The sequence below is a fragment of the Ostrea edulis genome, chromosome 7 (genome assembly GCF_947568905.1).
Source record: "Ostrea edulis chromosome 7, xbOstEdul1.1, whole genome shotgun sequence".
In the NCBI taxonomy this organism is placed as follows: Eukaryota; Metazoa; Mollusca; class Bivalvia; order Ostreida; family Ostreidae; genus Ostrea; species Ostrea edulis.
The window spans coordinates 48,325,124-48,340,590 of record NC_079170.1 but is presented as its reverse complement, the minus strand read 5'-3'; the positions used below and the strand labels follow the sequence as shown (position 1 = coordinate 48,340,590).

Sequence of the window (15,467 nt, the reverse complement as noted above, 5' to 3'; positions counted from 1 at the left end):
TATAAAGCAGATTAATTACTTCATAAAGTTATTAACTTTCCCTTAATTACATGCTTGAAAACATCTGCATGTAAAAGAAAACGGTGCAAATATTATTTAGAAAGTAAATATAGTGGGTACATATATGTAAATCATCCCATAATAGACGTCTATAAATAGACCCACGTGCGTCAAGGGAATCCCAACATGATGTATAACTCATACGCAACTGTCTAGTTTTAAGGCTGAAAGAGCATAAAACAACGAATTACTAAGAGGTATTTGATATTTTTATTTTATTAAACTTATGGTACGGTACTGTTATAACAAAAAACACAGCTTTACACAGATGAGATCACTGATGATCTGAAAGTTTGAACTGGTCACGCGACTGTCACTTAATTGAAATGGCAGCATGGCACGGTTATTTATGAACATCGATTTAAAATCAAATGATTTGGGTTAAAACAGGTGAAATAATTTATGATATGTCATACAGCCTCATAACTACATACGTGCGATGATTTAATAGCGTTTTTACGAGATGGAAAAAAAATTGTAATTCAGACCATACAGCTTTAAGTTGTTATTTTATTGATGCTTCCTTTGATCTGATTCAGATTAAAAGCTTACAAATAAGAAAATCCTTAACAAGTAGGTTCGATGGAAGACTTTTAGTGTCCAGTGTTCGTCTTTTTTTTTCAAATGAGTCAAAGCATTGTCTTCCTTTGGTATATGGTTGTGCATACGTAACCAAAAAAATGTTTGAAAGCAGGTGCAGTCCTTGAATGAACATTTTCTTCAATTTATTTCAATATTGGTGGTAATTTTCTTATATTTGTGTTGAAGTCTGTGTCCTGTTACATCTAGAACAGAAGGTGTTGAATTCATATAACAGTATTCAGATTTTACAGTAAATAAGAATTATAAACTTCTTTTTTTTCAATAGGAAGTAAAATGAAAGTCGCAATAAAGATATTTATATGATCTCTTATTTATAAATTAGATTTAAACTTGCTGTGTCCGTGTTACATCACTCTGTGTTAATGAATTAAATTTTAATTGTTTTTCTATTGTTTCAAGTGACACTATCTCGGCCTGCCTAGGTAACATGATACTGCAGATATCAATCTTCTATTTGCAACAACTTTTATTATTATACCTCGTATAAAGAATCACTAGTAAAACAGAATCTGGTTGGCCGAGAAGGTCACGTGACCGTCGTGTTTGCCCTGCAACAAAACATCGTGTTCCACCCCTTCGGATATTTCTTGTTTCACTTTCGTGTCCAGTTAAATGAACAAACCCGAGTGTTCCGAATGACGCAGGCAACAACAAACACACAGCCTCTTGTATTTCCATATATTTAACGTCAAGGTAAACGAAGTTTATTGTGACGTCACAATAAGTTCAAGTCATTGTACTTTGATAGTTCGTAAGGCACAAAATATGCGGGTCTTTGATATACATTTAAATCGCTTGGTTTGGGTTGGTAGAAAAAGCAAGCAGGTAATTCAGCATCCATGGACAATGGAGATACAAAAACTGCATGGTTATCATATCACTGTAATTCGTTGTTTGTACCTCCTAATACGTTGACAGCGTGGTGTTACTGTTAAGGCAATCTCAGCTACATACAATGTATAGTTGAGTGGACTCCAATTTCATATTTATTTTTGTAGTCTTGCTTTGTTTCGGTATAATAAACAATTTATTGCATGAATGTTCGGGAGATATGAATATTTATTCACCCAAGAAAATCATATTCCCCTCGGGCGTTGCCCTCATGGAATATGATTTTTCTGGGGTGAATAAATATTCATATCTCCCTCACTATCATGCAATAAATGTATATAGTGACATCTTTAGTTTGAAAAATTAGACGCAAAGCATTGAGTGATATGTAACGCAAATTCCTTGACAGTGAATTTTGATAATTTCACAGTTCATCGACTTGGTTATAGACATAAAACTAATATGGATTTGTCTATTTTCCTGGTCTAGTCTTTGTACCTGAATAGTAGTTGATTTCCAACCATTCCTATCCAGGTTCCCCATTTTCCCCCTTTATTACCATAACCTACATGTACCTAATGAACTTTGAATATTGTTGCAGTTCAAGAATTTTTGTAACCGATAGGGGACTATGTATTTCCATGCAATACTCTCAGAATGCTTGTTCAATATTTGTCTTAATTTGTCAGTGTCCGGTTGTTAATCCATCTGTCTATAAGAACTGTGAGAGAGAGAACTTTCAATTTTAGTATTGAAGATGATTAAGAGCATAAATTATCAATGATCCCCTCTTTGCTGCATACTGATGTACTTGTATGTGACATGTGTATTCCATAGAACATTGTAGTTAATTGTATTACAATGGTCAAATAGCCTAGTGGTAAGGGCATTTGCTTCACAACCAGGAGATCGGGATTCAATCCCAATCCCAGTGACGCATCACACTAAATAAAATGTTTAACATACAGTGCTGCCTCAAAAATATTCGCGGAAAAACAAAATGGCGGACAAAATGTCTCTCAATGTCACAATATCTGTGTCCCTCCCGTTTTAAATCAACAACCACTTGTCTAAGCTCAGTGCTAATTTCTTTCGACTTTCGTGCCATGTTGGAAAACACCGGTTGATAAAAATAGCAGACGACAACATTGGTACGTCACCTAGTCAGATGATTAGTCATGTGATACATGTATGGGAGAGAACTCAAAATTAGTAAACAATCAAAGAATTCTAGCTGTGAATAATTTTTTAATTTGCTATCTAAAAAAATCACGCCACCATTTTGTTTTTAAGGCAGCACTGTAGGTAGTGACTGTTCCTTCACCAAGTGTCCAGCATTAGAATTGAAAGTCACAGGTTTTACATAGCTAGTGATTGTTCCTTCACCGAGTGTCCAGCATTAGAAGTGAAAGTCACAGGTTTTGCATAGCTAGTGATTGTTCCTTCACCGAGTGTCCAACATTAGAAGTGAAAGTCACAGGTTTTACATAGCTAGTGACTGTTCCTTCACCGAGTGTCCAGCATTAGAAGTGAAAGTCACAGGTTTTACATAGCTAGTGATTGTTCCTTCACTGAGTGTCCAGCATTAGAAGTGAAAGTCACAGGTTTTACATAGCTAGTGATTGTTCCTTCACTGAGTGTCCAGCATTAGAAGAGAAAGTCACACGTTTTGCGGATGTGACCTTAAAAATCTTATATTCCGTGTCACGGTTAAAGAACCCTCACTGATATGATCCTGGGGCCAATGCAGAGGTCAAAATTTATGGCACTTCGCCTAAAGCTGGTGATGTCCTTGAATGAATGACTAATTCTTAAATGGGATGTAAAACAATATACATATGAACTATGTCTACCATTGAAAAATATAAAAGTCACATTGCAATTTACTTACTGTACTGTGGCATATAACTTTGTTCAATGCAGATATTGATGAATGTGCTCTCAATACCCATAACTGTGACAGTCGTGTGGCGAGAAGAACTTGCACAAACACTATAGGGAGCTTCACCTGTGGCTGCCGAAGTGGGTTCCAGTTAGCTGCTGATAAACAAACTTGTAATGGTAAGTAATTCACAAGAATTAGTTAACTGGGAATAGATGAATCTTATTATTATTAAATTTGTGTCAATACGGGATATCGGAACTAGAAAATTTTGGAACTCTTTAGAAAAATAAGTTACAAAAATTATGCGTCACTTGGGCAACTCTTGTCTACAAATTAGTGATAACTAAAGACGACTCATTTCTGATACAAAAATATCTGTCTGGTTTGAAGATTATTTTTCAGAATGTTGCAAGTGAATGCCCAAGTACCAAAACATGAGTTATTGAATTAAATTTCTGATGTTTGGTAGCAGTGATAAAACAAACAAAAAAAGTATATTTCCTACACCGTATGCACTTATGTGGAGATGTTTTCGAATCCCTAAAACAATCGATCGCTATGAAATGATAAAATTAATCGCAATAAATTATTTCTAAATTGATCTCCAGAAACGTGGATGCAGCTACATGTTTACACACACACACACACACACACACACACACACACACACACACACTTCTCCCCCCCCCCTTCCTGAGATTGTGTTAAATTGTCACATACCACATTAAATTTTATTATTAGTACATGCTAAGATCGATTCATTAGCTGGTCACTTGATACAGTATCGGTCCTATCCTTTGGGAAAATGAAGAATTACCTCCCCCCACCCCTCTCAATGGGAAGATAATAGGGTGGGTGTATTAAGAAAATCTTCTCAATAACCACTAGACAAGAAAATCCATGTCTTGCAAAAAACTTCCTTTTGTACAGTTAGATGACATTCTAGATCTTGAAGTCTCTGTATGAACTTGCATGCAGTATGGAAAAACGTGTGGCAGTCAGGCAGGGTCAATCACAAATGGCCAGGTAACTCGGTTGATGGTGCACTTTACTAGAGATTCAGGGCCTGGATTTCAAATCCTGATCTGGTCAACTGCATTTGCCCTCATCCTGTTATAATGCAACATTTTAAAATGATACAAAAAATGAAGCTACTGTCTGTTAAAAAGGATATGTAAGCACCCTTAATAAACTATCACCAATAGGGTCACAAGAGGGGGGGGGGGCATAAAAAGAGTGTCAGGTTTTACTTACATGGGATACGTGTGTATAGGTAAAATGATGTTCTGTAGAATATACAACCAACACTGGGGTGATAGGGATGTATCCTCATGTTAGCTGTTGCAGAATTTGTCTTTTGATTAGGCTTACTGGCATATTTTGGGGTCAAATTGAAGCTTATAAGCATTTAAAAACTTTTTTTAGAACAGCTAGGGGTGATGTGTGCGAGCTGAAAGTGCTGTTTATTTATCTTTTGTGTGTGTTAAATTTTGTTCTAAACTTTTCAGATGTGGATGAATGCACTGGAAATCATGGCTGCCAACAAGTGTGCAGAAACAATGATGGTGGATATGAATGTGCTTGTCAGACAGGATATAGACTCACTGCAGACCAAAGGAACTGTATTGGTAAGGATGTTATGGCAGATGTTAATTTCCCTGCTATGGCCTTGGGTGCTAAGTATAGGTTTGAATTTGTGATATTTCACCTACAGCTTATGATGTCTCCCAATGAGTGAAACATTCTTGAAGGAATGTAAAACAAACTGCTAAGAGTGATAGTATCTAGCAATAGGAAACGTTTCATGACAATGGTTGATATTTAAAATAAATACCACATGCATTCAATTGAGATTTAAAGGGACTGATTCACAAATTTCCCCAAAATTTTGTTTTTCTCTTTTAATGATTATAAAATCTGTAACTGTCTAATGTGTTTGAAAGATTTCACATAAAAATTAGGGTTATACATTATAACAGAAGCTCATTTAAGAGAGTTTATGATTTGTTTTGTAAACAAAGATTGGGGAATGCTATTGTTTACGAAATTTTCAAAAGAAATGGATATGGATCTAAGTTTAAGCATTTTTGGGGTAGAATGTGTCATCTATAAGTTAAAATTCGTGACTATGCAAAATTAAGATGCTTTATATTACAGAATCAATATTTCACGTGTTTGTTTGTTACATAAAAAGACTCGGGAGTCTTTTTTTACATAACACAGATTTAAGGTTGAAATATTGCTTTTATTCTTGCATTCAGAAGGTCAAAATTTTGGCTGTCAACATTAAGTGAGTTATATTTTCAATGTTTAACATCAAAAAAGGAAAAATATCTTTTAACAAAAATCGTGAACCAGTCCCTTTAAATTAAGATCACAGCTTATAAAATTAAGAATAAGTGCACATTCACTATTTATTGAAACAGGCAGATTTTGTAAACCAATAATCCCCAAGGAAAAACATACATGCTATACTTGTAAATTATTTGTTGAAAACGAAAAACATTTTGTACTTTACTGTCCTGTGTATGACAACTCCGATTTCAATATCATGATATTTTTAGAGAAAAATTATACTATGGTACTGATCCCATTAAAGAAATTGTTGACCCATTTGATTATAATATCACAAAACCTTTGTGTAACTATTTAGATAGATGCTTTATGCAGAGAAAACAAATTCATGGACTTTAAAGAACCGTATGAATATGTCTTATACCTTATATCAGGTTTTTTCCGCATCATGTTTTTCTGCGAATCAGAACCTTACATAGTGTATTAAATTTACGCGAATCAAATTTTCGCTATTTTAAAGTCATCGTGAAAATATAATTCACAATTATTGAAACTTATAAAAGAAGCCAGCTTGGGAAATTATAATTCTTAATTTTTTTAAAAATGCCAAAAATTCAGTCAGTGAAAGAATTTACACAATTTCTTAGTTACTGATCACACAACGATTCTGCACTTTTCTTTACATTCAAGTAAATATGTGATTCGCTGCTTTATGTGACCGTAATAATCTACCCCAAGGCGTTACCCTATCTATTGTACCTGTATTAAACGACCACCTGTCTAACGCAACCAACAACCATGATTTTTACAACATTTTCATGTGATTTCACGAAATTTTACCTTTATTCAACGACTATATTTTTTTATTATAACGCAATTCCTACTTTCAATTTCAGTCGAGCATGACTATTCTGGGAATTACCGTCCCTAACACTTTCGTTTTAAAACACATGGGTAATAGTTCAGCTGTGATCTTGTTTAGTCCACACACTGACTCACTTATAATACCCAGTCTATCAACTGGTTAACGTATAATCAACACAGGGTCGGAGGAGGTTAATTAACAAAACCTGAGTTGTTGTTTATTTAATAAAATCAAGAAACGGGGAATCAAGGGCGTTGTTTTCAAAGTTGTGAATTTCGACAGACTTTGAGATGTGCGGGGTATATCGGCCGTATAACTTTATCATAAAAGCCAAGTTTGTATCAAATTTACGCGGATTCATTTTCCGCAATTCGGAAATCGTCGCGAACAAAGCGGAAATTGGATACACACGAAAAAAAACATGATATACGGTATATGCTATAGTCATTGTGCCGTAATTTTTTTTTTCAATTCTTTTCTTTTTGTTAAATGTCATTTGTTTTGTTATTTTGACTGTATACGAACATGGTGATGTCAATAAATAGATTGAAAAAATTAAATTGAATTGATGTGCATACAGTTAGCCATAGATTTCAGAAAGGTCTGTAGTTATTAACAGCAACATTTTGAATGAAGCTTGATTAATTAAAAAATGAGCAGTCTGGCAGGTGTACATGTGTAGGTTCATGCATATAGCAAGAAACTTTTAATTCTTGAATTAATCTCACTGTTTTGAAATTTTTGTGACATGTTAACAACAATCTAATTTTAAAAATATTTCATTTGCATTTTTATGTATTTTTAAAGAAATAGTACATGTATTTCACAGTGGAAACTGAGTGTGAGTCAGTCAAGAAAGCCACCTGCTTGAATCAACAGTGTGCCAAGGTGAATGGTACTGATACTTGTCAGTGTCCTACCGGCTTCCAACTGGCAGCAGATGGGACCTCATGTAACGGTAGGTGGTAGCTACACATATGACCTCTCAGGGGTCAGCAACACAAAGGTCACATAAACTTTTGTTATTTAAAGGTCAACTGAAACGAAATATAACTTTGTCCGTTGTCTGTCAACAGCTGCATTTGTGTTAATGTAAACTTTTCACATTTTCAACTTTTTCTCAAGAACCATTTATCCAAAATCTACCCACCTTGGCACAGAGTATTCTTGAGTGAAGGGGATTCAAGTTTGTGTAAATGGAGGACCATCTCCTCTTTCAAGAGGAGATAATAAAGAAAAGGCCTACAATTGGGTGGGGGTCATTTAAAGATCTTCTCTAGAGTCAGTGGGCCAGAAAAGATGATCGAAGCTTTCCGACGTAATGAAAATTCAAGTTCTTCCAGATCATGACTCCCAGGGACAGGGTGGGGCTACAAGAAGGGATTAAAATTTTAAATGGGAAGAGATAGGAAAAATCTTCTCATTTACAGCATGACCATGAATATTCATATTAATAGGCAAGTATAATTCAAGATTGTTCAAATCATGGCCACCAGGGTAGGATTAGGCCACATCAGGGGAACAAAGTTTTATATGGGAATATAGTGGGAAAAGAAATTTAAGTCTTCTTCTCAAGAAAAACGGGGTCTTGATTAACCATATTGATGTGTGCAAATGTATTGATTTGTAGATCCTTTTGATTTTAAATATGATTGGAAATGGTAATGATTTATTGTGATTAAGAATTATATGTATATGCAAGTCTTGCCAGTGGTACCTCAAATGTCATATATATGTAATTTGTCTCATATTAATCTGTAGTAAATAACACAGACATTGTAAAATCTAAATATACACACATCATGACATTATGTTCATGAAGTTCATTTTTTAACAAAATATGTATGAATGATTTTGATAACAAGGAATATAAAGTGATTTTTGGCAAAATGAGGGTATTATGTAATGCTAGAACAAATTATTTCATCTGTCTATTGTTGGTAGAAATTCAAGGCGTTAGGAGTAGATGGGCATAAAAATAAATTCTGTGCAACACATGAAAAGGAATGTCTTGATGCAGGGTTGTTTTGGTAACAAAATGTCGACTTCTTGTACGACTAGAGAGCACATAAACTGTTATTAAACTCTTGCATGATTGTGGCTGTTAGGTAGACTGATACAAGATTACTTGATTTCTTCCAGACATCGATGAGTGCAAGGCCTCCCCTTGTTATGCTACCAATAGTAATTGTACCAACACTCAAGGAGGATACAACTGTTCTTGTACAAATGGCTACATTCTGGGACCCAACAATGTGTGTAAAGGTAGGTTATTGTAAGGAAAGCCACAACCATTATTATATTAGCCAGCAAATCTGGATCTCGAAAGGCAACATGAAGTTTGATTAGAAATTTTTTATGCCTGAAGAAAGGTAATGAAAATTGCTTAATATAAACTAGATTACTTACAGTTAAAAGTCATAAACCACACATCATAGTATTTACCGAAATTTTTCAGATCGTAATGGTGGTCTTTCTAACTGGTCTGTTTGGGGAAACTGTACCAAGAAATGTGGCAATGGAACCCAGACGCGGACAAGGTCCTGCACTAATCCGACCAAGGAGGGATTCGGCGCTGATTGTACTGGCGAACTTTCACAAACCCAAATTTGTAACACAGAAGTCTGTCCTAGTAAGTTCTCATTCATATACAAGAAATGTAAATTAGGAAATATTGATGAGGTAGAATTGTGACAGAACACTTAAAATTTGACCGATTTGTGATCTGTGTTTAAATATTCAAAATCAAATCAAGGAAAGTAGCATTTGTTTTGACATGACAGGAATAAGTACAAAATTCAAGTACAGGTGACTCTCGATGGCTCGAATTTCAATCTCTCGAAGTGAAATTATGATCCCGATTTCTTTCTCTATATAACAAAGCAAATTTACTATCAATCTCTCGAAGTTCTCGATCTCCCGAAGTGAAGTTGGGTCCCGTAAAACACATTTCATTGTTTTTCACTCTCGATTTCTCGAAGTGGTGGGAGTGTATACCCACCGTTACACAAGCGTGTAATAATTTCCGCTTGGGCCTTACCTGGATTTTGCTGAATGCCAGAGGGGTAATTAGGTGTTTACATAATTGAAACATCGCCCTTGCTTCTTTGTGGCGGTGACACACTTGGGTATATAATTGGCTAATTGGTCAGTTCACACACTGCGCTGGGGTTTTGTGTCGTGATGATTACAATTGTATATAACCCCACTATGAATAAAATCTATAATTTGTTTTGACGTGACAGTGGGAGAGTAAGTTTTATACATAAATTAGAGATCTACAGACTGTTAAATTTCTCCTTTTTGTTCTTTATAAAAAGTTCCCCAAAAGCATTGTTTTACGCATTCGTTAGAATTTTTTGGGTAAAGCGACATAACATTGTGCTCTGTTTAGTTTGCGATAGTAAAGCTTCATCGGAACTTGGTTTTTTATGCCTGTCTAAGCATGATTAAAGAACAAATAAATACATAAACTTTGAAATGTTTTTATGAATGCAAAATAAGTTTTTTTTTTTAAATTTTGATATCAAACTGCCTGACAAATATGTAGGAAAACATGTCAAAACGATATCATATGATCTTGTTGGTGAACATTTCCGGTTACTGTAAAATCTGAACCATACCCGCGGACCTTCAATTTCCGAATTTCGATCTCTCGAACTCTCGATTTCTCGAAGTTTTATCAAGGTCCCTTGAACTTCGAGTTATCGAGAGTCACCTGTATTTGTAAATTGTCAAATACAAAACGTTGGGGTTGTGTACATCCAGCCACCCGTACATGTATGTCAATCCGTTCAAAGTTTTCTGTTCTATTTTCAATTCTCTTTCATAATTATTTTGTGTAGCTTATTTGTGGGTCATTCTAGATCATGTTGCAATTTTGACCCAGTTGAACCTCTCTTTTAGGAGTTTTGCCCCTTGATCTTTATTTGAAATTAATGTTCTATGGATGGTGTATGGTTTGTCCATCTAACTCCTCCCTTAGTTTTCAAGTTAAGACTTTCTTACTGAATAGAGTGTAGTACATATAGTATTGAAGATGAGCATATGGAAAGGATTTTGATTTTCTTCAATATCTGAGAAAATTACAGGTTGTTTGACTTGGTCAGTATTGAGGATATTTTACATAATGAGTACATGGTTTGTCTGTCTAATTTAAGGCTAGAGCCTTCTTATTTTTGCAGAGTAGTTGTATGGGTATTGAAAATGTTCATATGGCAAAGATTTTGATTTTCTTTAAATTTTTAGAACTTAGTCATTTTTGAGGAAATATTACAAAGTAGATTCATACTTCTCTCTCAGTTTTCAAACTAAGGCCTTTGTCCAAAAAAAGTAACATATTGCAAGATTTTGATTGCCAACAATTTTTTGATTTTCTTTGATGTTTGAAAATTTTACAGTTTGTTGAATGTAGTCAATATACATAATGTTTTATATTAATTTAGCTGAACCCCTAACTACCACAACTGTGGCTGCTGAAACAACTACAACAGGTAAGGGTTGTCTGTTCTAATGTACATGTACAAGTAATTACTTTTAGAATGGAGTTCAATTCTTTGTTTGAAAGCATGAACAACTTCAGTTTGAAGATGCATGTGTTTAGGATGTGTTCTCTCTTATTATAGAATAAACTCTACTCACAGTAAATGTACTACATTTAATTCACAATAATATTGATCTTGAATCCACAGAAGCATAATTTCCAGAGAATATTGTGAAAATTGACTTGACACAAACACTAATAGTCTTTTTATGCCCCCCGAGATAGAAGATCTGGGGCCATGTTGTTTTTGTCCTGTCTGTAATTCTGTCTGAAACTTTAACCTTGCTAATAACTTTTGAACAGTAAGTGCTAGAGCTTTGATATTTCACATGAGTATTGCTTGTGACAAGACCTTTCTGTGGGTACCAAAGGTTTTGACCCTTGACCTTGGAGTTTGACCAACGTATTGAAAACTTTAACTTTGCTAATAACTTTTTGAACAGTAAGTGCTAGAGCTTTGATATTTCACATGAGTCTTCCTTGTGACAAGACCTTTCTGCGTGTACCAACATTTTTTACCCTGTGACCTTGACCTTGGCATTTGATCTACTTTTTAAAAACTTTAACCTTGCTAATAACTTTTGAGCAGTGAGTGTTAGAGCTTTGATATTCCACATGAGTATTCCTTGTGACAAGACCTTTATTGTTGACCTTGGAGTTTGACCTACTTTTTAAAAAATTGACATTGGTCATAACTTTTAAATGGTAAATATTAGAGCTTTCTTATTGCACATGAGCATTTCTAGTGACAAGATCTTTCTACTGGTACCAAGATATTTGTCCTTGCGACCTTAATATTGCATTATATGCATTTCACTGTGATGTGATAAAGCTTTTTGTCCTATAAAAGAATTGTAAATCAAATCAACTGTGCATGATAGTTGTATGTCCAATATATCTACATGTATCATTAACAACAAAGTATAAAAAATGAGGAAGTATAAAAAGCACTGATAATGCAATGTTTTCTGAAGATAAAAAAAAAATTGCATATTCAGATGAACATTAATGCCCATGGGACTTGTGTATTAATTTATATTAAAGTCAATGATAGTTTTTGATTATTTCAGTTTCATAGTTGAATGAGTAGGGATGCAATAAAAGGGGATGGCAAAAGATATTATTGAACAAGTTTTCATAGACTTTGTGTGTGTTGTTGTTGTTTTTATGTGACACCTCCTTTCTAAAGGTTGATGTTTTTGAAGTTTAGTTTGCTATATAGTCCTAGTCACCAATATTTTACAGGATATGCTTTTATGTTTTCAAGAAATTTTATTGAACTTTTCCACAGCCCATTAAGTTCAATTATGTTTTAGTATTGTAATCTTTGGGGAGAAAAAAAAATACTGAACTTGAAAAAGTACAGTGTGGAAATAGCCTTGCAGTTGCATTCAAAATTTGGTACTTGGTAAGGTTTTCTATATGTATAAGCTACAGAACTGGAGATGCCACAGAACTTGAATGGAATATCTGATTCTATCTTTGCATAAGATTGAGGTTTTATGACTTGATGTTTGCTTACTTATCTATGCTTCAAACTATGTGTGTATGATGAGCATGGGGAATTATTAAGTGTACATGCTAAGCTAGTTAAACAAACAAGAGATAAAATGTTTATAGGATGTACGTCATAGAGATATGTGATGTTGGATGTTTATTGGATGTACATCATAGAGATATGTGATGTTGGATGTTTATTGGATGTACATCATAGAGATATGTGACGTTGGATGTTTATTGGATGTACATCATAGAGATATGTGACGGATGTTTATTGGATGTACGTCATAGAGATATGTGACGTTGGATGTTTATTGGATGTACGTCATAGAGATATGTGATGTTGGATGTTTATTGGATGTACGTCATAGAGATATGTGATGTTGGATGTTTATTGGATGTACGTCATAGAGATATGTGATGTTGGATGTTTATTGGATGTACGTCATAGAGATATGTGACGGATGTTTATTGGATATACGTCATAGAGATATGTGCATGACGTTGGATGTTTATTGGCATTTTTCCTTTCAAAATTTTATTGTGGTTGGAAAATCTGATAGACTGCAAGAAAACAATTGGTTCATGGGCTGCAATAATCACGGCAGTCACTGTGCCCTTATACCAGTGCTGATATCACTAATAAGTTTGTCCTTGACCTGCTGTTGAGCAAGTTACTGTGTGATGCTTGTCTGCTATTTTCGCCTTGACCTGCTGTTTAGCAAGTTACTGTGTGATGCTTGTCTGCTATTTTCGCATCTATGATGCTAATTAAAATTATTTGCTAGCCTATTAGAAGGATTACAATATGAATAAACATCTCAAGTCTCATTCAGATTAATAATAACAAATCTTAGCATTGTTCTTGAGAAACATTTATTTTCACCTTTAACTCTTCTACAGTACTAAATATTTGAAAGACAAGAAAAGCACTCGGAAGCATCATTATTGGGTGTTTAAATATTGAAAAGCCTTAAGTTTTGTTTTTCAACATTTGCAATGTCAGTAGAATTAAAAGAAATTCAATATTGCTATTAATTTCAAAATTTACATGGTTTTTCTTTTAATTTAGTTGTACTCCTGACAACTACAATTGAAACACCAATCAATGCAACTTCAGCAATAGAAAATGCAACCACACCAGCTACAACAGATGATATAACAACAGATGATGAAACAACAACAGTACCTTCCAATGTAACCTCTGAGCCAAATATGACAGGTACAGTTTAAACTGCCAGAGAGACCTTCTAGTTAAGCAGTTCACTTTTGTGGTATTCATCAAATTCCAACAACACTTTTCTTCTAAAGAATATACGTAGATTGATAGCAAGTCAAACTTAGGGCTATTCCAGCAAAAAACGTATGGGGGGAGGGACGGCAGCCGATATTTTTTTGGATGGGTGGGGGTGATTTGGGAAAATATATTTGTATGGGTGGTTGTCTTCCAGGTTAAAAAAAAAACATGGGTGCCTGTAAATTATGATAAAAATGAAAACGTATCACGTTATGTTTCTTTTATTACAAAAGAAGAAGAAAAGCGGAGCCATCCTACATTAAGTACGGAAAAAGATTGATAAATGGGCAGATAACTCAATGTTACTGTAAAATTTTCTCCTCCAAGGCATTACCCAACCTATTGTACCTGTACTAAACGACCACCTGTCTAACGCAACCAACGATCATGAGTTTTACAACTTTTTCGTGTAATTTCACCTTTATGAAACGACTGTACATTTTTTCGATTACAACGCGATTCCTACTTTCGATTTCAGTCGAGCATGACTATTCTGGGAATTATCGCCCCAAACACTTTCGTTTTAAAATGCACAGGTAATAGTTTGGCGGTGATCTTGTTTATTCGGCACTCTGAATCAATTATTATACCCAAGCTATCATTTGGTTAACGTGTAATTAACATGCAGCGTCGTGTGAGGTTAATTACCAAAACCCGAGTTGTTGTTTATTTAACAAAATCAAGGATCAGGGAATCACGACTGTTTCCGAAGGTGTGAATTTCAACAGACTTTGATATGTGCGGGGTAATTCGGATATGAAATCTCCCACCTGATTACGTTTAACAGAGTGGAAAATTTGCCTGATTGCGATATAAATCAGGTAAATATTATGCTTGGGACTGAAATTTTAAATGGAATATTTGCAAGTTTCCTGGACGATGGTTTCTGTGGAAACGAGGAGGTTATTTATATTCGGTCCAAAAGACCGAATAGAAATAACCCCCTCGTTTCCACAGAAACTACCTGTACGAGAGATTGTAGGGGGGAAAGTCAAAGGGAAAAAGTCACAATCTATATGCATACACTTTGTAATTTAGGGCGATGTCTATGTATTGCACTTCAGTTGCGAGAAAACCTAACTCGTTGAAAAGTTCTTCTCCGTTGGTTGCTTGCTTGAATTTGTACACCGCTATACAATGCCATTTTATGTATACATATTGTAACTGATGTAATAAGACACATGTCTTTTAAAAGCAATAAAGAGAGTAACAATATATGTGAATTTAAATTTAAAGTGGTATAATCATATTTTATTTAGTTTTATATCATTAAACAAAAACAAATTTCTTGTTATTTCAACAATTAACAAGCACCTAAGTCATGACACGAGTAAAAAGGACATGCACATTTAGTCCAGAAATGATATGACAATATCCCAAATCATTAATCTAGTGAAACTGTTTGTTTATAATATTAGCAAACAGAGCTAGGTTTCTACAACTCACATGTTTCCAGAGTATGCAAAATTAATTGCATTTTTTCTTTCATTTTATATGCCGAGATCATCCTTTTTTCTCCCTACCAAAATTGCATTGGAAACCAAAATTAAAAAAAATCTGGAATGATTGCTACCTTCATCTCCCGATG

At 34.5% G+C, this 15,467-nt stretch overlaps 1 protein-coding gene across 1 annotated transcript in view; it reads left to right on the top strand.

The window, feature by feature from the left end:
• Nucleotides 1-15,467, top strand: part of LOC125655815 (uncharacterized) — a 107,999-nt gene that overhangs the window by 41,535 nt on the left and 50,997 nt on the right. Inside the window, exons 27-33 of the mRNA XM_056145734.1 lie at nt 3,418-3,555; nt 4,888-5,007; nt 7,369-7,497; nt 8,682-8,804; nt 8,998-9,171; nt 10,985-11,032; nt 13,655-13,804. Coding sequence (XP_056001709.1) covers nt 3,418-3,555; nt 4,888-5,007; nt 7,369-7,497; nt 8,682-8,804; nt 8,998-9,171; nt 10,985-11,032; nt 13,655-13,804 — 882 coding nt within the window. The remainder of the gene's footprint in view (nt 1-3,417; nt 3,556-4,887; nt 5,008-7,368; nt 7,498-8,681; nt 8,805-8,997; nt 9,172-10,984; nt 11,033-13,654; nt 13,805-15,467) is intronic.